The 26,600-nt window shown below is 46.4% G+C and overlaps 1 protein-coding gene and 1 long non-coding RNA gene across 7 annotated transcripts in view; one reads left to right on the plus strand and one right to left on the minus strand.

Annotated features, from left to right (window-relative positions):
- The window catches only part of LOC144281051 (uncharacterized), a 39,682-nt gene extending 26,698 nt beyond the window's left edge, over window positions 1-12,984 (plus strand). Inside the window, exons 3-4 of the long non-coding RNA XR_013349511.1 lie at window positions 11,474-11,586; window positions 12,837-12,984. This is a non-coding gene — a long non-coding RNA (uncharacterized LOC144281051). The remainder of the gene's footprint in view (window positions 1-11,473; window positions 11,587-12,836) is intronic.
- The window catches only part of PLB1 (phospholipase B1), a 136,944-nt gene that overhangs the window by 43,945 nt on the left and 66,399 nt on the right, over window positions 1-26,600 (minus strand). For all 6 annotated transcript variants that reach the window (XR_013349497.1, XM_077843737.1, XM_077843738.1 and 3 more), the window contains 14 exons: window positions 23,530-23,588; window positions 21,639-21,712; window positions 20,084-20,127; window positions 13,671-13,779; window positions 10,920-10,971; window positions 10,281-10,361; window positions 7,362-7,427; window positions 6,945-7,045; window positions 4,860-4,941; window positions 2,369-2,473; window positions 2,148-2,243; window positions 1,876-1,947; window positions 911-949; window positions 344-404 (listed from right to left, as the gene is read on the minus strand). Coding sequence is in view for 5 of the 6 variants with exons in the window: in XM_077843737.1 (XP_077699863.1) it covers window positions 344-404; window positions 911-949; window positions 1,876-1,947; window positions 2,148-2,243; window positions 2,369-2,473; window positions 4,860-4,941; window positions 6,945-7,045; window positions 7,362-7,427; window positions 10,281-10,361; window positions 10,920-10,971; window positions 13,671-13,779; window positions 20,084-20,127; window positions 21,639-21,712; window positions 23,530-23,588 (1,041 nt within the window). In the remaining variant the exon portion in view is untranslated. The remainder of the gene's footprint in view (window positions 1-343; window positions 405-910; window positions 950-1,875; window positions 1,948-2,147; window positions 2,244-2,368; window positions 2,474-4,859; window positions 4,942-6,944; window positions 7,046-7,361; window positions 7,428-10,280; window positions 10,362-10,919; window positions 10,972-13,670; window positions 13,780-20,083; window positions 20,128-21,638; window positions 21,713-23,529; window positions 23,589-26,600) is intronic.

A 26,600-nucleotide genomic window follows, 5' to 3' on the forward strand; every position in this document is an offset into this window, starting at 1 on the left:
CACCCTGCAGAGCTGGCTTGCTCTTGGGATTCCCTGGGCACCCCACTCCCGGCTCTGGGCCTCAGTGAAGTCACATCACTGGGCTGGGCCAATAAGGGGGAGCGTATGGGGACCGCCGACTAATAGGCTGAATTGAGAGGGCAGCAAACAGTTCCTGGCCTGGTCACCTTGGGTCCTGTGGGGTAAAGATGTCACTGCAGGGCAGAGGGGGACAAGGCAGGGACCTGTCCCAGGCAACCACTCAGATAGGAGGCAAGCACCAGCCAAGTCTTGTCAGAGCACTCACTGGTCTCTGAGTCCTTGCGGAGGGGCCGTGGGTGCTGGTGTATCATAAGGGGCTTACCTGAGGTGGGCATCGAGGCAGAAGGGGCTCTGTCCCTGCATGGCAGCTCGCTCCCATAACCCTGAAGGCACAGAATGAATCGTAGAATCTCAGGGTTGAAAGGGTCCAGAAAGTCTGGTTGGGCATCACACTCGCTCGGAGAGCTTTACCAAACAGATCGATTCCTGGGTCCCACCCTGGAAGGACACTTGTAGAAGCCTCCCTAGGTGATCCCACATGGGGATCAGCTGACCTAGTTCAGGCTGCCCCCCATCATCCAGCGCAAGAATCAGAGCATCAACACAGTGACCCCACCCCAGCCCCTGCCCCCTCTGCTTCTGTAGCAGCTTCATGAGGAGGAAACTATCTTCACCTATGTCTTTGAAGAGGTCTGACTGGCTGGTCTCCACCTGGGCTGTTACCAATATGGCTTATTCTGCCCACTGCCCGGTCAGAAGAGCATCAATCCCCCCGGCCGCCCATCAGGACCCTTGCCCACAATGCCACCCCACCTTGTTGGGCCAGTCCCAGCTCAGGTGCTGCCCACTGTGCTGGGTAGAGAGCCAAAAGGCAGAAACAAGCCCGTACCTGCACTCTGTTCCTGTAGGTGCTCAGAAACGGCCAGAACTGTGAGAAGAGGGCGATGAGCAACTCCAGCAAATTCCGCTTGCTTCCTGCACAACCCGTTGGGCCTCCCCTGCCCACATTCCCAAGCCCCTCCCTGCCAGGCTGACTGCCGTGGGCTCCCTCCCAGGATGCACTGGGCCTTCTCGCAGGAACAAGTAGAATAAATCCTGCAGTGGCTCCCAGGTGAGCCAGTCTGCTTTCCGCCTCCCACCCAGCTGCCTGGGGTCCCCGTATCTCCTCCCTCTCCTCCTTGCCCCTGCCTCTCCCAGCAGAGCACCGCTTTCTGCTTCTGTGTGTGTCCCCTTCTCCCTAGACCCCTTGCCACCCCCTGCCACTCCTACCCTGCCAGGCAAGAAAGTCAGGTGCCTTGATGTCCTGTCCCATGTAAGCTCCAGCTCAGAGGTTCCCAGTCTGATTCTGCTTTGCCTTCCCAGTTCATGTTGGCTTTCCTAGCTCTAGCTTCCATTTGACCAGCCCACACACTGCCCACCACCCCCATCGCCCTAGCAGACATTATTCCAGGTATCAGTTTCTTGCTTTTCTATCCTGCCATGGAGGCAGTGGCTACATGGAGACAGGGTGTCCTTCTGCTCCATCCCAGCCTTGATGTTCTCCATTACCCCTAGTCTCCAAAATGAGAGCTGAATGGTGCTTCCATTTTCCTGTGCCCTGCTAAGTGCAGCCCAGACTCGTGCTCGGGCTCCTGGGGACATGGAGAGGCAACGGGACACTAGGAACCACCAGCCACCGGGGGCTGTCACCCCTTACGGTCCAACCAGAGGGGTCTCTGTAGATGATTACCTGGAGTCTGGGGTGGGGGTGGGAACTGGGAGTGAAATGAGCTGAGAAACCCAAGAGACTTTAAAATCCTGGAAAAGATGCCTCAGGCCAACAGACCTATTGCAAGGACGCACTTGTCACACTACCTGGTTCGGACATGTGATATTGATCTTGTATTCAAAGTTATACTGTGTTGTCTTCTGGCCAACAGGTTCCAGCTAAAACAAGAAGTGGAAAAAGGGGGCAAGAGTGGAAAGGTCAAGGCTGGGGCAGTGCAGAGGGACACGAGGACTGGGGTTTGTCATCACTACGGTGCAGGGAATCACACGGCCTGAGTGTTGGGCCTCTGCCAGAGTCTTTCTTGAAACTCCAGAGGGCGAATCCTTCTCACCCTCCACCCCCACCCCAGTCATCTTACCACACTGTTCCAGAGGGCACTGGCCGCATGGGCATGAGCTTTGCTGCTGAAGTGGAAACAGTCAGGAGCAAAGAAAGAGTTGTCAGGCAACCCCTCCTGGACACAGGGCAGAAAGGAGGGGCCACGTTATAGGGACATCCAATACACATGATAGTAGTGACACTCAGAGCTGACTGGGCACCATGTGGCTCCCCTTTACCCACGACGCTTGCTTTCTTTACCGAGTTCTTTGGCATGTTCACTTTCTCAAAGAATGGCTGCACAACCACCGTAAAATCCTCCCTTGTGTCATATCGTCCACTCTCAACCAGCTGGTGAGTCCCTTCCTGTGGGAGGCAAAGGAGGGTGAGGGTCAGCCCTGCATCTGCTCGGGCTTGGTGCAATCTCTTTCTCTGCCAAATAATTAAACAGAGTCTGCCCCTTGAGATCAATCTGTAGCAAAATCTCAGCTGATCAGGAACCATCTAGCTACTTTTTAGATCAGCCTTTATCTCAACACCTTGCCCAACCCCTACTGCAATTGCATGTATTTGACCTAGGCTTGGGGGGCGGGGGAGTGGAGAAAGATAAGGAAAAACCTAAGACCTTCAGCTTGATCTCCTTTTAGAGCTTCTGATTAAAGACTGGGGCAGGGGCGGGGCACAGGGTATGAATTTGATTAAATGTCTTTTAGGGATAATCCTTACATTCAATTTATTCTGTCCTACATTTGTTCAGAAAATCAAAGATGAATCAGCAATGACATTTAACACCCGTTTATAACACGTGTGCATTGTGTGCGTGCGTGAGCATGCATGCTCCTGCATGCACTTCTTTGAGACTCTCACACCTGTCCAGGAGGGTAACAGAGCTGTTGCTCTCATAGTTCCCACTTGGACTCGGTTCCAGGAGGACCAGTAATCCCATTTCTGGCTCCAGGTTCTGTTAGCCTCTGCCATTTCACAGTTTACCAGATTTCTACCATTTGGGGTTAAGACTGGCTGGAGAAGGAAGTCAGGAGCATTAGTGGGGTAATTTCAGAAGGCACCATGTACTTTTCCCAGGGTCTGCCAGAAAGAAAGCACAAAGCCACTAAGTAGCTGTGTGACTTTGGGCAAGATACTTTCCCTTTCTGGACCTCTATTTCCTCATTTCCTGTAAATGAAGAATGTTTGGCAAGGCCTCGATGAGCCCTTACATCCCTTCCAATGCTACTGCTTACTCTGTGGATCAGCCACAATGGCTCACAGTGGAACCATGCACCTCCTGAGAAAAGAAATAGTGCCTAGAATGCCTGGCATATGGTGATTATTAATAGCAATGATCACCTCCGCGGAGTGTGATGGGAGCCATAGCTTTTGCAGAAAGTAGGGAGAGGATTTTGAGAGCAGGCATGATGGCCTCCTGTTGCTGACCATGAACTTTTCCTAGATCTCAGTAGTAATGAAGATTAGATCTGGGAACAGCATTTGAATCCACTTCCTATGTTTGGAAAAACTCCACTATATAAGAGCAGCCTGCCCCCCACTGTACAGGGTGAGAAAGACAAATGCTGGCTCTCCCAATGACCCTCACACTAGGGCTTAGGTACATGGCCAGGGGCCCTCCAGAACTAGTGCTAGGAAGATGGACAGCACAGAATCCTCTCTGCTGAGGGTGGCAGCTACATTTTGTTCCTAGAAGCAGGGTGTCTCCACTGAACTAGTTCTTTGTCCTGATTTTGATCTTCATGGCTTGACCTCTAGAATTTCATGATGCGGTGATTTCTGGTGGCACAGCCTCAGATCCAAGCTTTTTAACTCTTCCAGACAGTTTGCTTAAATAATACAACTGCTTCAATTCACTAGCATTGCATACGTTTTTGTTGTTTGCACCCAAGAACTTATTCCACCTGGAATAGGTTTGCTCTCATGGCCATCGCCTTGGCTGCCTTCCTTTTCCTGGTGCGGGTCATGGACTTCCTCACCAGAGGCAGAGAGGTGCCTGCCCATAGCAGAAGGAAGTGCAGCTGGGGAGTCACCCAGAGTATTCGTTCCCCTGAGGCCTGACACCCCTGATGAGTGCAGTTGCCTCAAAGCAGGGAAGTGGTTCTGCTCCAAGGAATCCATGCATTTGAAGGATGGATCCACCCTGGTAGCTGTTTGTAGCTTACTCTAGAAGAGCGAGAAGGCTACCATTGCCCTCTTGAGTGACTGGATGATTATTTTTGGGGAAACTCAAGATAATCAAGGGAGCCAGCTGCTCTGGTCAAAGTGCACGGAAAAAGGCCTAAAATGAACAAACCACAGGATGTCTGGAGATCATCTGCTGACTCTCTTTCTCTCTGTGTACCTCAAAAACACCTGTTTCCGTGGGAGAAGAGGGCAGAGGAAATGCATGTTATCTCACTGAATCCTCTAGACTGTCTTAGGTGGAAAGGGTTTCTCAGCCAGGAGTCAGAAACACACACACATTCTCCGTGGACAAATGTTTTGTGTGTGTGTAAGGCCAGGAACTGAGATTTGGTGAAGTGTGTTCAGTGACTTGGCTCTACAGCTTGATGTGAATAAACTGAATCACAGTCCCTGTGACTTTTCAGGGTGTCTTTAAATCTGCAAACTGGTCAGTGGTAACCTCACACCTCACACTGGATGGTTGGGGTCAAGTTAACATAAGCATGACCTCATTTTCTAACCAGTGCAATCAAACCACACAGCAGTTCCTGTTCAGTGTTAGGACACTTTCCCAGCTTACCTGATATTTCTTATTCACTTCAATGAGGGAGGCCAGTTCTGTCGAGTTATCATCAAATTTCAGGACACAGGGGCACAGATTCCTGCAGATCAAACCAAAGAGAGGCCTTATGCTACCAAGATCCCCATCTGAATGCATGACACTGACTTGAGATTGAGAATATATTTGACTTGGAGGTATCAGGAGTCTGTGCTAGTGGAGGTCCCGGCTGGCTAACCTGCCAACTGTGCCAGGTGAAGCTGGAGAAAGTTCTCCAGAACTGCATTTTCTCATGAAAATGAAACAGTTACTTCTGACACCTGCAGGAGTGACTTACAGAGCTGAGTTGCAGAATGAATGAGGACAGACCATGCAGCACAGATAAGGCATACCTACCTTTAAATACTAACAGTGACACCCACAATCAACACAGGGGCTCACACATCCTAATGCTTACCATGCCAAGAGCTTTATAGGATTAGCCCCTTTAATCCTCTTAGCTATCCAAGAAGTTGTATTATCAACCCCATTCTATAGATGAGAAAACTAAGGCTCAGTGTGGTTAAGTACTTGCTCAGAGTCACACGGATACTATGTGTGGGAGCCAGGACTTGAACTCAAGCCTGTCTGGTCTGAACCTGAGCTCTTAATCCCTGGTTAAACTGCTTCGGTCCAGTCTGTACCTCTCTGGTTGGCATCTTGCATATCTGGGCTTTGGGTCCAGGGGTTGGGGGAAGCGGGAGAGGGGATGACAGTGTGGATGGTTCAGAGTAGACTCGTGTCTCCAAGGAAAGCACAACCATTGAGACAGAACAGCAGAGAGGCAGCAGGACAAGGTGACCCTGAGGCTGCCTAACCTGACAGTCAGTGACTTGGCCATTTCAGAGCTGAGAACAGACCTGGCGAATCTGTTAGCTTTCTGAACCATTAGCTTTAATTGCCTAAAAACCCTGCAGTGACTGGTCGTAAGAAATTTTGGGGTAAGCTGCTCTGAAATGAATACACTGAACCCCCTGTGTGGCCCAGTGACTGGAGAAAGTGGGAGCCAGAGGATGAGTCAGCAGCTGAAAATATAGCACGCCTGACACCAGCTGCGTTAATAGGCATGTGTCATCCCGCAGCCATCCTCCTGCTCATGGTGTCCTCAGGCCTTCCCTGGGGGGTGGGGGCTATGCAGTCTGGGCCCCCAGGTGAGGTTTGACATGCATCTTCAGGGTAGCAGCCAAGGTACCCCTTAATTTCCAAAGGCAAATCTCTTCCTTGTGAATTATTCATTCATTCAGTCAGCAAACAGCCATGGAGCCCCTGTGCTGTGCTGGCATGACTCAGACAGAGGTCAGGGCTGTAGGGGAGAGGCACATGAATAATCACCACGTGGTGTCTCGGGGCTGCCGTGGGGGCCCGTAGAGGGCTACAGAGCTGGGGTGGGGCACAGCCATCGGGACCTAGGCTAACAGTCCACGGAAGGCCTTACAGGAAGAATGCTGATACGTTCGTGCTTGGGTTAAAAGGCTGTCTTGATCCTGAAGGTCATGGAGATGTGTAATATTAGAGAGGGAGCCACCTTTGTTTGGCTCTGGAGACTGGAGATGAAGAAGGTCTTTCAAAGGCCTTCCAGGATCAGGGCTCTCTGTCCTCAGGGAAGATTGTTCCCGGATTCCCATTTGACCACGCTCTCCTCTAACAAGTGACAATAGTCCTACAGTTGTGAGTGCCTAGAACATCCACATCAGAGAGGCTCCTTCTGTCCTGGAGATGGGCCTCTAAGGAGAGGGAAGCTCTGGACACACCTTGTGGTAGCCAGGGAGCCTGGCCCACACCGGCCCACTCCATTCCTCACACTTGACTCTTCCCTCCTGGGAGGATTGGACGGTGTCCTGAGCTGCCAGGACAATAGGAGTGCGATTGGGTTGTAAGCACGTACTCTGAGGGTAGCTGAAGCCCTCACCAGGGTCACGAAAACCCAATAGGCTTTGTCAGGTTAGAAAGTGCGGTGGTCTTAGCACTCTTCTCCCATCTGCCATTGGGCTTTCTAACAATCAAAGTTACTTTCTGCTAAGGGTCCCATGGCACTTTAGGCACCAGAGGGCAAAGCTTCCTTCTCACCTGAGGATCAGCCTTGGACAGTTGACTTTCTTCTCCTGGTACAGCTCCCTCAGGTTGATGATCTCCAGAACCTTTACCAGATTCACAAATGCCCGAGGAACCTGAGCAAAGGCAAGACCAGTCCCCAGGAAGATTGAGACTGGCAGCTCCAGTCTCTCATCTGGGCCCAGGGTCAGCCCTCCTGCTGGATACCAGATCTGCGGTGTTTCGTGTGGTTCACTTCCTTCATCTCTCCTGCCTTGCCTCCCCCAGTTGACACCTATGTGTTCAGGCTTCCAGGACCAGGACAACAGCATGGTCAGTGCTGGCCTCCACAGAAAGGGAGGCAGGAAGCCAGAGCTACCTCTGGGCCAGGCCTGAGACCCAAGAAGGACTGTGCTTGAGCTGCTCAGAGGCCACACAGTCCAGCCTACACACCTCAGCATGAAGGATGTCCAGAGCCTTCCTGATGTTGTCCGTGAAGTTCTGGGGAGAATAGCGGACCTGCAGGAAGAGGAAAGGTCCAAAACCATTCACCACCCAATCTCTCTGTGGACCAGGGCCACTTCATGTCTTGGGTCCCGTCCTTCTTGATTTTCAGCCAGAATGGGTAACACTGAAACACAAGGTTTGCCTTTGGGGCCGCCAGCCTCCATACCAATCCCACTGTTCTTGTGCTGGTCATAGTTGTGACCCCCAGGGAAACCTTTTTTTTTTTTTTTCCTGCATAGTTATGGAAAGCTCTGAATCCACTTCACATTAACCAGATGTAGGGACTTAGCTAAAGCATATCACATCTCTGGGGCCCTCTAGAATGGGGTGTTAGAGCACAGGACCTCTAAGATCTCCTGCAACTTGAATGTTCTCTGGTCCTATGGCCTGAGCTCTTCTGCTTAGAGCCTCAAAAGCCTGGGGATCTACTGCCCAATTGAATCACTTAAGGAGATAATGGTAGGAGAAGAGGATCCTGTGAACCCCCTTTCCAAAGCATAAACACATTTTAATCATATTTCTTTGTATCTCCATACTTGGTGGCTTTTATTTAAGTAGAACCCTTTTCTCTGGCTGAAATCTAACCAAAAGCCCTGCCTACCAAGTGAATCAAAATTGTAGCATTCAAGAAGTGAGGTCCTACCTGCTTCGGTGACAGTCCCAGGCCCATGGTGAGCCAGTCACATCACAGTCTGAAAACCCCAGATTCTGGTGACTTTGATGCCAGGAGAGCAGACTGTGAGGGGTCTGGGGGGCAGGATTGCCCCTTAGGGCAGAAGTTCCCAAGGCTCAGGCAAGACTCTCTACTTCCTAAATTTTGCTCTGCTGGTCCTCTTTCTGCTTATGTCCTCATTTCTAGCTCTAGTTGGAAGTTCTCCTGCTCTGTATACACCCCTGACTCTCCTCCCTACAAAACACCAATTCCCATGGCAATTCTTACTTCAGGGTTCTCTTCCATGAGTATCACTACAACCACACCATGACATTGTCCTTATCATGTTATGGTGAATTGTCTGTGTCTCCCTCTCTAACTGTGAGTTCCTTGAGGACAGAGCCTTGAGGCTTAGCTCCCAGTACAGTGCCTGGCATACTATACACACCCAGCAAATGCTACTAGGCATTAAAAACATTCTGTTTATCAGATAATTCTATAAACACAACTAAATGGAAAATAAGAATTAGGCAACATAGTTGAGAAAGTGTTAGTTTACTTAATACAAGGGGTTTTTAGAAATCAGTAAGAGAATAATAAATACCTGAACAGAAGATGTCATATAGAATTAATCAGGAGAGATTCAAATGAGCATTAAACAAGTGAAATAAAGGTTTATTCCTCCTTAATCAAATAAATGCGGATCTTGAAAACAAGATACAGGTTTTTCATTTATTAGATTAGCAGCTATTAAAACAAATAACATACAAGGACAGATGGAGCATGAGGAAGTAGATATAACTGATACCAACATTCTGGAAGCAATTTGGCAATCCGTATCCAAAGCACTGAAAATGTGCAAAGTCCGCCCACAATAAGATGGATGGATAAATATATGTTAAGTTAATGCAGCAAAATGTTAACAACTATAAAATCTAGGCAGTGGGTATATGGGCCCTTACTGCACAATTCTTTCCATTTCTCAGTATGTTTGGAAATTTTCATGATAAAACATTAGGGGAAATGTACATATTGTCTTGCTTCAAAGTCTTACTAAGAATATACATCAGGAAACAATCGTGGATGCATCTAAAGATGGATGTTTCTCCTGCTGTTATTTATAACAGGCATAATTAGAAGCAATATAAGCTAAGTATGCAATAATTGGGGACAGTTAAGCATAGCCAATATTGGTTATGGGCTACAGTCATTAGGAATTATTTTATGGAAAATTGACTACTGACATAGGAGTATCTTCCCAATGGATTGCTACTGAAAAAAAGCAGACCACCAAACAATATTTCCAAAATGACGCTATTTTTAGCAAACAATAAAGCAAGTTTTCCATTTTCACAGACACTTAACAAAATGTTAGCAATGGTATTTCTGGATGCTGTAATTATGGAAAGTATTTTTTTTCTCTGTGCTTTGATGTGTTTCTACTGTGCATTGCTTATAAAATAAAAAAAATTTTAAAAACCTATTATTTTTAAAGTCAGCTGAATTGAATGGAGAAGAGGTGCGGGCATGCCCAGCATAGGCAGAAAAGGCAGAAGTTATAAGAAGGCCCATCTGGGCTTAACAAAGAAACACTACAAAAAAAATTTTTTACCTGCTTATAATACTAATTAGGGCAAATTAAAAAGCTGCCCATCGCTGGGAATATTAAACAGCTAGAGTCTAGGAAAGGCATTTTCCTGCCACAGGTGGGAGAGTGGTCAATAGGGTTAGGATTTGTGGGGTTTCTTCCAGCCCAGAGATTCCAGGGTTCCAGGAAGAAGCACCACACCCACAGCAGCCTCGCTCTTGAAGTTCCCTTCGGCTTGGAATGAGTTGGCTCTGAACCTTGTCTAAATGCTTGCATTAGAAAATCAACTTTTCCATCCAAAATAGAGACAGTAAGGCAGGTCAGTGCCGGAAAAAGGAGCTGACTTACAATGATCTCTATGAAGATACACCTGATTTTCCTAGATCCTTGGAATGTTATCTTGATTTCTAGAATGATATGATCAGATTCCCTGTAATGAAACCTAATCAAAATCAATTTTCATAACCAGCTCTGTTGAATCTTTCAACAGAGGTGAATGCACTCTTGGTCTCGGGGTTAATCCCAGGCCACAAGCCCCAAGTCCCAACCCTGCCACACTGCTGTAGCCACCTGGTGTGGAAATCTCTCCCTCAGGGAATCTTGAGATAAGGGCCTGGAGACTCACCGGGTCACTGCAGAAATCACAGAGATCGTTGCCTCCTATGAACAGTGTTATTATCTTCCAATCTTCCTGAAAATTTATCTTCTGAAATGAATAGGAAACAAGTTAGTGACCTGCTCCAAAGTCAAGAAGACTACAAAGTGCTGAACACTGGCAGGGATGGGTGTTTACATACCAGAGGGTTTAATGGACACTAATATTTTCTATTCTTTGGCTTTGGGGTCCTGAGGTCATAGGTCACAGGTGCCAGATCCCTTGTTTCTTTTCTTTTTTTTTTTTTTAAAACTTTTTTTTTTTAATATTTTTTATTTATTTATGGTAGTCACAGAGAGAGAGAGAGAGAGAGAGAGAGAGAGGCAGAGACATAGGCAGAGGGAGAAGCAGGCTCCATGCACCAGGAGCCCGACGTGGGATTCGATCCCGGGTCTCCAGGATCGCGCCCTGGGCCAAAGGCAGGCGCTAAACCGCTGCGCCACCCAGGGATCCCAGATCCCTTGTTTCTAAAGGTGGATTCTCTGGATATCCACGTGGCCTCATCCTTTACCCCAGGGCTGGCCCTGCCTCACAGATTTCTCTTGCTCACTCCCTCTTCCGGGGAATGCTACCTCAATCAGCCCCAGGTGGCACTTCCCCCAGAATTACCGTGTCATTCTTCATCAGGTCCACCAGCCTCCTGGCCTGAACAGGTAAATCCCTGTGGGCACACATGCAAAAACACCATGTGAGGAGCAGGGACTATGAAGCAGGGTCAGGGAGGGGACTTCAGAGAGATAGCAGGAATGAATATGTAGCAGGACAGCTGGACTGAAGGCCATGCTCCTGTCCCTCTGGAGGTGGAGGGCTGGGTGGGGGAATTGTGACTGTGATTTGGGAAGGGCTAAACATTCCGCCTATGAGGGGGTGACTTGGTGAATGTTTCCTCATTGGCCTACTGTCTCCTCTAAGCCAGGCTCATTCGGGGCAAACAGAAGGCTGCATGTGCATGCCATGCATGACATGAAATGGCTGGGTATGGGACTGATTCTATAGGTGCCATGAGCTTCACCTCAAGGGTACCTTCACCCTCAAGGTGACATGGTCGAGTCAGACACACCTGGGTCTGACATTTGGTTGCTTCCGGCTAACTGTAGGAATGTAACTTAAGTTCCCCATCCCAAAAAACTTCAAACATGGAGATAAACCTTTCTATCTTAAAGGGCCATGAGGAGCAGCAAATGAGAAGAGCAGAACAGCTGCATGGAGTAAGAGCCATGGTTGGTGTCAGGCAGCATGGGGCTGACTCCTGCTCCAGCAGTGAGACCTTCACCAAGTAGGTAACTTTACAAACCCTTGCTTTGGTCCTGTGGCAGATGGGGAGGGTAAGCATCCCTTCTTCACAGAGTTGTTGGATGGATTTAATAAAGAACCTAGAGCAGCATGTGGTGAGCATCCATATCAGAAATGGTCCATTGAATTACTTCTATCACCACCACCACTGTCACCACCACCATCCCTAGTCTCCGGCACCATCCCGGCAGGAAACAGTCATTGTCATATCTTAACTATTAGCCCAGCCGGCTTGGTCTTAGTCACAAGGGACTAGGTATCGGACCCCCAGGTGGGGATTTTGGGTAAGCCACTTAACCAACCGGAGTCTTGGTTTCCTTATCTGTATGTCTAAAGCCATCAGGGCACATGCCCTGGGGACCAGAGTCTGTTGATTACTTGACCTCTCTGAGCCTCAATATCAGCATTAAGAATAACTGCATGTCTCACCTACTAACAGTGACTGCACGGAACACAGGGCTAGTAAATATGAAGGTGCCTGGTATGTTGGACCCTGCTATTATGTACAAGGGCTTATCACGGGAGCTGGGGGGAGGCCTGCTGGGCACAAGGACAATCGGCCATGTGGTCAAGGTGATGCATTTGTTCAGGCCACTTTGCCTCTTTGTTCTAGTTTCTTCACCTGTAACATGGGAGTAATAATGTCTAACTCCTCCCTATGGTCCAAGATGTGCTTGGACAAATGGGTTATTTGCACAAAAGGGCCCTATGGCCTTGAGGAAAGCAGCAGAAATCCAGGGCCACACAAATCATGAATTTTATGTTCTCCACCAAGGTTTTCTAATTGGATGCCTCCCTGACCTAATCATGCTTAGAAATGCCCCTCTGGATACCACTAGCTGATGTATGCTTGGAAAAAAAGCAAAATTATGGTAACATTAAAGTCAAAAATTTTAGGCAGTCAATTGGTAGCTTTTGACCCTTCCCCCACCAAAAGGAAAACTTCAAAGCCACAGAATTCCTTATAAAACTGATTAGGTTTTGTAAAATCTCCAATTTGTATTATTCCGGTCATGAATAAATGAGAGTTACTCAGATAGCTTGTAGATTCAGGATGGTGTTGAGAGCTGGCCAGATGATGTCAGAAAATCTGGGAACCAAACACAGAATTCCTAGGGACTATATGTTAAGGAGGTTTGTGATTATTTTGGAAGAAAAATAGGATTAAGAAACAGACATGATCTTCCCATATTTTTCCTAGATTGAGTGTGATATTCACTTTTCTCTGACCAGGTAGCGAATCTAGGAGCATCTCACATTTGGGGACCATGGAGAGAAATGGAGGCATAGGGCCCAGGAAAGCCTATCCTGCTCTTGGGAACCTGCCATCCAGTGTGCATGGACTGTAACATGATGGTTCCGTTGCTCATCAACAGTTTACCTGGGTAAGTCCTGCAACCCTGCTGCATCGCTGCTGGAACCACCATCCTGACCCAATAGGTGTATGTGACTTACAGGCCCCCAGAACTTTCACATTCAACATGACATTGAGCCTCATAACCACCCTGTGGGAGAGGTTCACAGCCAGCCCCATCTTGGAGGCTAGGGCTTAGGGAGGCAGGGGTGGGGGTGGAGTGGGACATGTACACCAGGGCTCAGACTCAGGGCTTCCTTCCCAGGAGTGCTCTTTCAATAGCCCAGGAAGGATGCAAAGTGTAGAGCTTGAAAAGACTGCCTGGAAAGTATGTCTGAGGAAGGGATGGAGAAGAAGACATAAAAGATGAAGCATTAATGGAGTAATAAAAACTGGAACTCCAAATGAGCCCTTAATACCACGGTCTTCTGTGGACATGAGATTTAGAGATGAGGCAAAGTAATTTGCTCAAAGTATATATCTGGCATCAGAGCAAACTGTGACTAGTTCCTGGGGTGGGGTTGGGCTAGTAGGTTTCTGTGTCCCACAGGGAGGGACACCCCAGGAGAGCCCACCCAGTGTGGTCTTTGACCCCCAGACCTTTCCCTTGGACCAAGCCCCCCAGCCTTCAGCCATATGCCCCAGGCCAGGCCAAACCCCTGGAGGATCACCAGAGGATCTGTGTGGTCACCCCCCAAGGCTCCCCTGCTCACTCGGCTCGGTCTCCTGCTACTGCCTGATTTAGGAAGGCTCCAGGACTGTTTTCTTTCCCAGTGCCAACAGAGAAGCCTCTCAGGGAAGGGTTGAATTCCCGGAGAATATCTGGAAATATAAAGAAGAGATATGCTTAGTAACTACCCCCAAATCATCTTCAAATTCTTTTGATAAGTGCCAGTGCATGTTACAGACAAGGAACTCTCACCCTTAAAACTTTTAACTTAACTCTTCTCTCAACATGGAAAGAAAGTGTCCAGAAGGCTGATGCTTAACCACATGGGCAACACACACAGGTGCTTAATGAATTATTGTTGAATAAACGTGAGCCTGGATTTGGTGTTTCTATCATGCATTTTTCTCGTTTTCTTTGCAAAGATTTTATTTATTTGAGGCCAGACAGAGAGACAGAGACAGAGAGAGAGTACAAGCAGGGGGAGAGCAGCAGAGGGAGAGGGAGAAACAGGCTCGTCACTAGGCAGGAAGCCTGACTTGTGGCTCAATCCCAGAACTCTGGGATCATGACCTAAGCTGAAGGCAGATGCTCAACCGACTAAGCCACCAAGATGCCCCTCTTTTTCTGTTTCCTAAATACATAATAGTTTTTTGAGATATAATTCACATACCATAATATTCACGAAGTACAGTTCAATAGCTCTTAGTATATTCACAGAGTTGTGCAACCATCACCATAATCAACTTTACAACATTTTCGTCACCCCAAAAAGAAACTGTACTCAGTACCAGTCCCTCCCCATTCCCTCCAACCCTGTGGTGACCATCAATCTACCTTCTCTCATATAGCCTTGCTTATTCTAGACATTTCATATAAATGAATTCATAGCACATGTCTTTTGTGACTGGCTTCTTTGGCTTAACATAATGTTTTCAGTGTTTATCCATGTTATAGCATAGATCTGTACTTCATGGCTTTCATTGCCAAATAAATCCCTCAAATGGATATGTCACATTTACCCATTCATCAGTTGAAGGATTTGGATAGTTCCTACTTTCCTGGCTATTATGAATAGTGATACTGTGAATGTTTTTGTACTAGTTTTTGTGTGAATCTCTCTTGGATATATATCTAGAAGCGGAAATGATGGATCATATGATAGCTTGATAGCTCTGTTTAATCTTTTGAAATATTTACAGATCTTTTCCCAAAGGATCTGTGCCAATTTACCTTCCCATCAGAAGCATATGAGGGTTTTAATGTCTGCACAGCCTCACCAACCTTCATCTTTTAAAAAATAACCATTCTGGTGGATGTGAGATGGTATCTCTTAATGGTGTGGTGTGCATTGATGGTTTCTAATGTTGAGCATCTTTTCACGTGCTTATTGGTCATTTGTATACCTTGTTTGGAGAAATGTATACTCAGATTCTTTGCCCATTTTAATTGGCCCAAATTGAATTATCTTATTTTTGAGTTATAAGAGTTCTTTTCTAGATACGTTTCTTATCAGGTATTATTTCCAAAATTTTCTTTCACTCTTCAGGTTTTTACTTTTTTTCTAAAAAGATTTATTAATTTATTTATGAGACAGAGAGAGAGAAAGAGGCAGAGACATAGGCAGAGGGAGAAGCAGGCTCCCTGCAGGGACCCTGATGTGAGACTGGATCCTGGGACTCTGGGATCATGTCCTGAACTAAAGGAAGATGCTCAACCACTGAGCCACCCAAGTGCCCCTCCTTTTACTTTCTTTCCTTTTTTTTTTTTTTTTTTTTTTAAAGATTTTATTTATTTATTCATGAGAGACAGAGAGATAGAGAGGCAGAGACACAGGCAGAGGGAGAAGCAGGCCCCATGCAGGGAGCCCGATGTGGGACTCGATCCCAGGTGTCCAGGATCACGCCCTGGGCCGAAGGTGGCTCTAAACCGCTGAGCCCCCGGGCTGCCCTCCTTTTACTTTCTTGATGGTATCCTTTGAAACTCAAAAGTGTTTAATTTTGTCCGATCTATTTTTTCTTTTGTGCACTTGTGCTTTTGGTGTTATATCTAAGAAGGTTTTTTTCTTTAGCCCAAGGTCATGAAGATTTGTTTCCATATTTTCTTCTAACAGTGAATTTTAGCTCTTACATATAAGCTTATGACCCATTTTGCATTAATTTTTATATATGATATGAGATAGGAGTCCAACTTCATCCTTTTGCATATGGTTATATAATTATCCTAGCACCATTTATTGAAAAGACTATTCTTTCCCTATTAGTCTTGGTACTCATGTTGAAAATGAGTTAGTCATAGTATGAGGGTTTATTTATGGACTTTTAATTCTATTCCATTGATTTATATGGTTATCCTTATGCCAGCATCATGTTGTCTTAATTATTGCAGCTTTATAAATTTTGAAATTAGGGAGTGTGAGTCCACTGAATTTGTTCTTTTTAAAGTTTATCTTGACTATTCTGGGTCTCTTAAATTTCCCTATGAATTTTAGAATCAGCTTACCAATTTCTGCTAAGAAACCAGCTGGAATTTTGACAGAAATGATATTGAATCTATAGATTAAATTGGGTGATATTGTCATCTTAATAATATTAACATGGGATGTCTTTCCACTTATTTAGTTCTGATTAAATTTCTTTCAGCAATGTTTAGCAATCTTAAGAGTATAAAGGATACACTTAGTTTGTTAAACTTATTCCTAAGTATCTTTTGATGCTATTGTAGGTAGAATGTTTTTTTTTTAATTTCATTTTTAGGTTAACTGCCAATGTAGAGAAATACAATTAATTTCTGCATATTGGACAGCCCGGGTGGCTCAGCGGTTTAGTGCTGCCTTCAGCCCAGGGCGTGATCTTGGAGACCTGGGATCGAGTCCCGCGTCGGGTTCCCTGCATGGAGCCTGCTTCTCAACCTCTGCCTCTGTCTCTCATTAATAAATAAAATCTTTAAAAAATAATAACAATTTCTGCATATTGACATTGTACCCTGAAATCTTGCTGAATGCATTTATTCTAATAATTTTTAGTGGATTCCTTAGGATCCTATATTTAAGATCATGTATCTGCAACTACAAACAGCTTTATTCTATTTCTAATCTTGATGCCTTTTATTTTCTTGCTCAAGCGCCTTTTATTTTCTTGCTTAACTGTCTTGACTAGAACCTCCAGCATAATGTTGAATAAAAGTGGCAAGAGTATACATCTTGATCTCAGAAGGAAAACATCCTGCCTTTCCCCATTAAGCATGATGTTAACTGTAGGCTTTTGCAGATGTCCTTTATCAGATTGAGGAAATGTCCTTCCATTCTCAGTGTGTAGAGTGTTTTTACCATGAGAGGATATTAGTTTTTGTAAAATACTTTTTCTCCTCAATTGTAATGATTGTGTAGTTTTTTTTGTCTTTTATGCTTTTTTTTTAAAAAAAATAATATTATTTGAGAGAAAGAAAGTATGAGCATTGGGGAGGGGCAGAGGGACAATCAGACTTCCCTCTGAGCAAGGAGCCTGACGCAGGGCTCAATTCTAGGACCCTGAGATCATGACCTGAGCTGAATGCAGATGCTTAACTGAGTCACCCAGGCACCCCTGTCCTTTATGCTTTTATACAGTGTCTTATATTATTTTTTTTACTTGAAACTAACCTTGTATTCCTAGGGATAAATCTCATTTGGTCATGGGCTATAATCCTTTATATATGCTGCTCTACTTTGCTTGCTAGTGTTTTGTTGAGGATTTCTGCACATATATTCAAAAGAGATACTGGTCTGTAGTTTTCTTTCCTTGTGATATCTTTGCCTTATTTGTTATTAAGAGAATACCAGTCTCATAGAATGAATTGGGTAGCAGTCCCTCTTACTCCATTTTTGGGAGGAGTTTGTTAAGAATTGATGTAAATTCCTCTTTCAGTGTTTGATAGAGTTCACTACTGAAGCCGGAAAAGCCTGGACTTTCTTTGGTGTGAAGTTTTAAAATTCATTCTCTTTGTTATAAATCTATTCAGATTTTCTATTTTGTCTTAAACCAGTTTCAGTAATTTGTGTCTTTCTAGGAATTTTACCATTTCCTCTAAGTTATCTCATTTATTGGCATACAATTGTTCAAAATCATCTGATAATCCTTTTTATTTCTGTAGTAATGTTTCCTTTTCTGTTCCTGATTTTGAGGTCTCTTCTTCACACCCCTCTTGATCAGTCTGGTTAAAGCCCTGTCATTTGGTTGATCTTTTCAATCTCATGCACTCTCATACCTTTATCACACTGGATCTACACTTGACTTTTCACTTTTCCATCTCCCCATCTTGGTTGAAAACTCCTGAGAGCAGGGTCTGTATACACCTCATACTCTCACATATACTCAACAAGTGCTCATGGACTGAATGAAAGATGACCCAAAGTTGAGGAAGGCTGGGAGATTAGCTGAAAGTCACAGAATTCCAAGCCAGAACTCTGCTCTCTCAGCCCCAATACGGGCACTTTCCCCTACCTCACAATCTGCAAGGACATGGGAAAGGCATGTGCTAGGTTCCAGTCAGTATTCTCAGGCATCACGCCATCCAACAGAGTGCTTTTTAGAACCAAGTCCTGCAACAGGAGCTACACAACACATAGGCATTGAACTCCTTCCGGCTTTGGGGACATTGTATCCAATGGACAGAAGTTACTCTGATTTCTACTCAATAGAAAGGAGAGCTGTGAATCACTAGAGCAATCTGTAAATAATGGATTTGTCCGAGGTTTCCCATTGCGGGAGGAATCCATCACCGGCCAGCTAGCTACTTACCTGGAATATCATAGAAAGGCACCACACGTTGTTTCGAGTGAGAACTTGCTGGTACGTGCCATTATCTCTGCCAGGAATGTCCCATCCCCTTTCCTGACCTGATGAATTCTAGTTCTTAAAACCCCTTTTCAGAAGGCAGGGTTAACCACCTTCTTACTCATTTTCCCTTAAACGTTGTACATAGCTATAATTGTGGGTACATGAGTCTGTCTTTAGGGAGACAGGTCCCCAAAGAGACTGTGATGATGGCAGAAGGGCAGGGACCTTGCTTCATGCTCCTCTTTCCCAAGCATCCAGAACTGGAGTCTTTGCAGGATTAAACTGAAGCAGGAGTCAAACTGAGCTTCTGTTCTAACCCTATGTTCTTGTATGTTTCCAAACACATTTTAATGTAGTTATTTCCCTGGGGAATGTCCAGCCCCCTATGATCAAACTGTCTTTCACAACTCTAGTAAGGAAGCGTATGAACACATCGCTGGGCTAGGTGTGTCAGGGGGAGTTCACCTGAGGGGTGACACCGTCTCAGTCCTTTGTGAATCACTGTAGTGAAGGTCTTGAGCCATTTCCAATTGTCTTATCCACAATAATAGCAGGGGACTCAGCCCAGCAAGCTGTTGTGTATGCTGGGCCAGCTTGCAGAACCAATCACACTCACAGAAGCAACCCAAACCACCTCCCCTTGGCAATAAATACAGGGAGGACTTTTGCCATGGGACTGTACCCTACCTGCATTCAACAGGATTTGCAAATAGCAAAAACAGATAACCATTCATGAAGCCCCATCGGTCCCGCCAATGTGGAGAAGAAGCCGTCTCTATCATCAAAGTCTTAGAGCCTTAAACCTCAAATAACTTCTTAGCTTTTAAAGATATATTACAAAGGGATAATGACAAGAAAAGCAAATGAGAACGGGACCAGTTAAGTTTCTTAGGCAAAATTATTAGCTAGAAGATTTGAAGAGGAAATAATGTAATGATAACATTACGTGCATGTGTGCTTTCAGAACAAGCGCTGTGATGTGCATGCACTAAGGAGAATAAAAAGATGCTGAAGACCATTCAGAGAATGTATCTCAGGCTTCAAAAAAAAAAAAAAGCAAAAAATTCCCAGCAGGTGGCAGGTGAAGGAAAATATCTGACCCCAAACCCCACTGTGTGTGCACGGCCTGCGCAAGGTAATTCCAGCTCTTACTGCGGCAATAGCTGCCTTTCCTAAAGTGACACACAGGAACTCAACATCTTTGTATGCAGTGGTGCTTAATGCAGCCCCAGCCCAGATCAACACCTCCCAGAAAGGTGCTCTGCTCAGAATGACAGGCAAAGCGGAGATGGGTTCCCTTTCCTTCCTTCTGGAGTCATTTCCTATAATTAATTACTTTCCACTAAGAATTAGCCTGAACTCTCTTCTCCTCTTTTAGTCTCTTCCTTCCTTGGACAAATACAATTTCTCTTAAAAAAAAAAAAAAAAATCATCCCTCCGAGCTTTCGGGATGCTCACCGGGCGGAGCGGGGGACCGCCTGGGGACGCAGCGCCTCCTGGCGAAGGCGGCCGAGCGGCACCGCCACGCTCCCTGCCGAGCCCGCGGCCGCCGCCAGGAGGCGCTGCAGAGCCGCGCGGGGCCGCCGCCGCCGCCGCCGCCCGCCCGCCCGCAGGAGCCCGGGGAGCCGGAGCGCGGACTCACTTGCGAGGGTGATGACGCTGCTGAGGTTGTGATCGCCTCCTCCGCTGTGGTGCAGAACGAAAGAAAACGGAGGTTGAGAATGGCAGCGGCGCCGGAACCGCTCAGCCCAGCCGCTACGGAGACAGTCCTTGCTCCTCCTGAGACACACCCCCGGGGCCTGGAACTTGTGGTTCCCTCGTTATCTCAGTAGAAAAGCAAACCAGAGGACAGCCCCTCCCCTCCCTCGTCCCCCCTGCAAATCCAGCCAAGAAACGGATTTAAACAGCTCAGCAGACTTTGTTGATTTTTTAACTTTGAGCATTGACGTTGGGGGCAGGGGAATGCAGTGGGCCCCCTTCACCCCCCTTTTAAGGGGAAAGTGACCCTTCCCTGGATGCCCAGCCCAATCGAGACCCGCCAGCCACTGCAGCTGGTCATGGGGTTATCACTGAAAACAGAGTGCAAAGGTTTGCCCTCATCGCTCTCTTCCAGTTTGGCTTAAACGGTGTCTTCTAGAATGCAACCCATCTTCCAAGCTACTTCTAAAATTCCAAGGAAATCAGAGTTGGATGGGTTTCTAGGCATGAAAATATGCAACATTCCAGAGTTTATTGGATTCCCTGCTTTTCCATATCCACCCCCCTCCCGCCCCCCAACCCCGTTCTCTGCCAAGTATGTCTGGGAACGTTTTAAAGGGTCTCAGAATGTTTGGGGTTTAATTCTGTGCAGCGTCACCAGGGAGGATGCCAGGGATTCAACACTCAGGTTCAGTCTGGGGCCAGAGATGCCAGATTCCCGGCTGAGAAAATAGCAAACCTGCCCTCTCCTGCTTGGCAGGAGCGGGGTGTTCAAAGCAGGAGTCCTGCTCACTGCAGCTTGTGGCAGTCTGGATTTGATTACAGCCAGAGCAGGAGCAAGCCTGCATGAAGCAGTCACGATGGGGGGAAATGTGCCAGATTAGGGGTCAGGAACCATCTGCTCTACTTTTTGCTCTTTTGCCATCTGGCTGTTTGATCTTAGGTGACGTGTCCTCTCTGCGCCTCACTTTTTCATCTCTAAAATGAAGGCCTTTCAATAATGATGCCAGCTACCATTTAGATCTGCTTTGTGTCAGGCACCGTGCTGGATGCCTAAACTCTAATCCTCATGAGGGTGCTCAGGCAGTATTATTATCTCAGCATCGAAGATAAGGAGACGAGCTCACAGAGGTTAAGTAACTTGCTCACAGTTGCACAGAGTCCAGAAAGCAGCTAGGCTCTGGTTTCAAAGGCCACTGCCTCCTTTTGAGCTTATGCCCCAGAGGGAGAAATGAAAGCTTGGGAAGATTTTCAACCCAACATAAATGTTTCTCTCCCAAAGTCCCCCTGCTTAGCTCTCAGTTCCTGTCCTGGGGAATATAGTGGTTTGGGGAAGATTTACATTCCTTCCTTAAAGTGAAACAGAAGTGTCTCACTGAAAAACACTGGCTAGGTGGTTCATCTGTCTGCTAGAGGAATTGTTTTTCTGTGATGCTTAGGGGTCCCCCCCTGCCCTCCAGCAAAGGGGTCATTTAGGGTCTTACCACATCTTCACTCACCTCCAGGACAGGCCTCGGTACTGAGTCAAGACATCCAAGATATCCCCAGGCTTGGATCCGGCCCCATTACCTGCCTGAGAGGGAATATTGAGGGGTGAGTCTCCCTGCTCGCTGGTCAGAAAGTTCTGGTTCTGGCTGGGAAGGCCTGGACTCTCTCTAGAATCTAGACATTCCCCTTTCTCCATGTTCATCCTGCCTTGACAGAGATGAGTGAGAGCTCTTGCTAGGAATCCTGGTGCTGTCCACACCTTGGGCTCACCGTAAGAAACCCTGCCCAGACCCAGATCAGGTGACACTAGGCTTGCAAAATTGCTCTGAAAATTAGACAGCCGTGTCCGTTTTTCCAAAGGATATATTTCAAGATCCCATTTGCCTCATTTTTAAAAGTTGTTAAACACATCATAAAAGGAAGCATATCACAATCTTTTTATATCACTATACCTCACATATATACAATTTAAAAAATAGTAAGAAAATAAAATGCCATGTCCCTGCCCTTCAATTGAAGAGAGAACATGGGCTTTTAAAACCTCAATCTGACATATCCTGCAGGTTCCTGTCCCTTGTCTAAACCTGTTATTTCTAAGCAGGACCATTGCAACAGTCAAGCTGAAGACCGGCCTCCCAGGCAGCTGGGGGGTGATGGGGAGGCTGGCCTCCATGAGAGATACCCCACCCCTGCGCCTGGGGTGTGACCCCTGCTCTCTGGTGCCCAATTCCTCTGCCACCTGCCATGTATGTCACATTCCAAATGCTGCCTCCCAGCAAGTCCTGAGGAGCTGTGCTGATTCTCGATGACTCCTTATCCCGAGAGCACTTCAAGGAGACCAGGGGATGGGGGGAACCAATAGGGGGCCCCATCCAGCAGGAAGTGGTTGGGAGAAGCAGTGCTAAGGACCAGCCTGCTTATCCTTCTGGAAAGTTACAAGCAGTAGCGTGGTTGGGGTGAAGAGTTGCTGAGTCACGGAGGACTCAGGACAAGCCCTGAGTCGCCCAGGGCTCCTGTCTCCCTACAGTACAGGGAGAGGATTCTGGACTTGGGAGTCAGGACTGGGAGTGCTGGTGCTGGTTCAGCACCTGTGAGCTATGTGTTGCGGGCACTCAGTTCACCTGCACAGCTTTATCTTCTTTATGGGTTAATTTGAAGGAGAGTCATATTTCATAGGATTGCATTGATGATGCCAAATGAGATAGATCAAATGCTAACAGGCCACAGATGTGAAAGGTATCTGCTGGTCTTTGGGCAACATTCCACTGGAGGCCCTGAATTCTACTGACCCAGAGAACAGCAGCTGGGTCTGTCTATAATGAGCGGCTAATGAACAGAAGCTCATGTCTGGGAGCCTCTAGGAACCTCCACCCAGTCTCCCTAGAGCCTGATCCTGCTTTTCATGGATAGCACTTTGCAGGCCTGAGGGGTCACCACAAAGTGGCTGCAGAGGTGGGCTGGGATCATTTGGAGTACCTCCCTCTCTTCCCCTCATCCCTCCCCCTACTCCATTAGCATCTGCTCCTGTCTCATCCTCTCTTCACCCTCCTTTAATTTCCTCCCTGACAAGTGCCAGGTCTTGGAAGGAGCCCCACACTGTGGGGGAGACCTAGTCCAATCTGCCCACCACTGCCAGGCTGGGAGATCTGGGCTGAGTCACTTCTATCACAGCTGCTCCCTCTGAGGTCCCCCCAGTTCCTGCTCGCTCCCTCATTCCATCGCTGGGAGAGGAATACGGGGTTAGGACAGGCCTGGGGAAAGGTGATGGGTCACAAATGCTGGTCCAGGGGAGGCGGGCCAGACCAGAGAGGGGCCAGAGCTGAGAGTTCTTCTCTCCAGGCTCCCATAGGGGTCAAGATCTCCTCCCCAGTGCCCCATCCTTCCACAGTCGGGGTAACTTACCGTCAGAGAGTCGCCCAGGGCTCCAATTACCTTGATGTCAGCCGGTTTCAGCCTGTGAACTGAGATTACACTTGCGAGTTAATGGCAGACAGGGGTTCTTATCTCCTCTGAAAATGAATGAAGACCTTCCAGGAAAACTGAGAGAAAGTCTATTTGTAATGGCAGTTCAGCTTGGACAGAGATATTAAGAGCCCATCCATGTCAAGACTCAACAGTAGCAGCCATGGAGCAGCCTCCCTCTCTCTCCTTTGGTGCCTCGGGAACAAGAAGGCAAGAAGTCCGACCCTCTTTCAGAGGGGAGTCTGGGGCCTTCAGTGAAACCTGATGCCTGAAACAGCCCCTGGAATGTGGTCTTGAGAGTAAGGCAGGAATTGTGGTAAAGATGTAACCAACACTTAACCTATTCAACACTTAACCAACACTTAACCTTATCTGTTGATAATTGGGAGAAAATCTAATATCACCCTATTAAAAAAATTAGCTCGGTTTTTCTTCCTTTTTTTTTTTTAAGATTTATTTATTTATTTATTCATGATAGACATAGAGAGAGAGAGGTAGAGACACAGGCAGAGGGAGAAGCAGGCTCCATGCTGGGAGCCCGATGCAGGAATCCATCCCCAATCCGGGGACTCCAGGATCACGCCCCGGGCCAAAGATAGACGCCAAACTGCTGAGCCACCCAGGGATTCCCCCAGTTTTTCTAAAGTGAAAAGGAACATGCTTTTCTACCAGTGACTCGTTTTTTAAAATCAAGGTGAAGTTCATATAACATAAAATTAACCATTTTAAAATCAACAATTCAGGGGCATTTAGCACACTTGCAATGGTTAGATGACTGTGACCTCTATCTGGTTCCAAAACATTTTCATTTTACCCCCAAAGGAGACCTGCACTTATAAAGCACTGACTCTGTGCTCCCCTGAGCTCCTGACAACCATGAATTTGCACTCTATGGATTTACCTATTCTGGCTATTTCATATATAATTCCATTTATATATGAAATTCCATTTGGCCCTTTTGTGTCTGGCTTCTTCCCCTTTGTATAATGATTTTGAGGTTCATCCATGTTATGCCAATATTTTATTCCTTTTTATGGCTAAATAATAACCTATTTATGGATATAACCACATCTTGCTTATCCATTCATCTGCTGTGGGACATTTGAGTGTTTCCATCTTGTGGCTGTTGTAGTAGTGCTATGAACATTCATGTGTAAGCACTATTTAAATGACTGTTTTCAATTATTTTGTGTATATACAGAGGAGTGGAATTGGTAACCATAAGATAATCCTATGCTTAGCTTTTTGAGAAATCACTATACTATTTTTGACAGCCTGACTCTATTTTTTTTCATCTTTTGAGTTTGCACATGTACTATAATGTAGCCAAACAGCTATTTACTCATGACAAACATACCACCAAGCAGTGGCTGGGTGCTCTGGAGACTACGGAGTGATCAGAAACGGAGAGAGCTCTAAAGAAACTCGGAAGCTAGGGAAGAAATGAGAAACATCCCAGTTATAATTATTTATAAACTGATAAACTCTGAGAGATATAAAGTGATAAGAAGTTCTGAAGTTGCAGGATGATTTACCCCTGTGGGGTGTGTGGTTCAGAGCAGGCTTTACAGAGAAGGTAGTATTTGAATGTGCAAAATATGAGATGAGGATGGGGGGAGAGTGAGGTGGGAGATGGAGGGAAAAGCATAAAAAATGCATGTGGTATGGTAAAGTGTGTGATGTCTGTAAAGAATGGATAGTTGTACACTCTGGCTTCAGTGAAGGGTCTGTAAAGGAGACTAGCACAAAATCACATTGCAAAGGTGAGTTAGGGCCATGGGCCTTTTATGCCTGGCTAACAAGCTAGGAGAGCCACATGAATACTGCTATATGGAGAATTACTTGCATATATACACCTGTACGGTAGCTCTCTACCCCTCTACCTTATACACGTGTGAACATGAATCCATGTGCACTTGGAGGACCACAACTCTGTGGTCCTATGTTGCATGAAGCTCTGCCCCCTCAAATCACAACTTACTCCCCACTCCCCCAGAGTACTTTAGTCCTGTAGTCACCCTAACTTTGCCTGGCTCCATCTTTCCTCTCCGATGTACTTTCAATTGTCTCTGGTGGTTGCAATACTTCACTAAACTGTCAGTTAACTTTCGTGCCTTGGGAGGATCTAATACAACATCCGTACCAGGGAGTGGCCCATGACTCCAGGGTGGGGGTGGGGGAAACCTGTTATCTCAGGGGTCTGTTGCTTAAGATGGAAAAATGTCTGCATGGAGGCCTTCTTGACAGCCCTTCCTTGTCAAATCATTTGGTAACACATCCAGCGAAACAGAACCAGATGCTTTTGACCCACTGGGCTATCTATCACTTCACCCATCAACATCCAAATCATGGTTTTAGAATTATACCTGCACAAGAAGCTGTATTAACCTCAGCGGAAACAATGTTCGAAGAGATCTCCAAGCCTTATCTCCTTCCGTGGAGACATCTTTTCTACCTGACTTCCATGCTGTCTGCAGATGGAGAGCTGTCACTCCCACTGAGGATATGCTCTCACTGGAAAAGTAAAAGTCCCTGCTTCTTCCTATGACAGCATGTAAACTAACACATACATAATTGTGAATGTGTGTATGCAAAATATATAGATTAGTGGTCCTCAAATTTGAGCATGCATCAGAATCATCTGGAGAGCTTGTTAAAACACAGATGGTCGGTTCCTACCCTCAGAGTTCTGCTTTAGTAGGTCTTGGGAGGGGGTGGGCTAAGGATATGTGGTTAGTAGAACAATATCAAATCACAAAGCCAGCTGCACACATTAGCACACATCCATGGGGTTGAGCCTGAGAACTTTAAAATGACCTCTTCTCAAAGAAATTGGGCTATGGGTAAAAAAGGCAACAAAACAGAAAATAAGACCTCCTTCCCTCAACTCTGGAGCACTTAAATTAGTTCCTGGTGATGACAGTCAATCACTGTATTCTTGTTGCCATAATGTATGATATACACAGTGAATACTGTGAACACTTGCTAGCGGGCAAAGGTTAGGGGAAATC

Source organism: Canis aureus, chromosome 12 (assembly GCF_053574225.1).
Source record: "Canis aureus isolate CA01 chromosome 12, VMU_Caureus_v.1.0, whole genome shotgun sequence".
In the NCBI taxonomy this organism is placed as follows: Eukaryota; Metazoa; Chordata; class Mammalia; order Carnivora; family Canidae; genus Canis; species Canis aureus.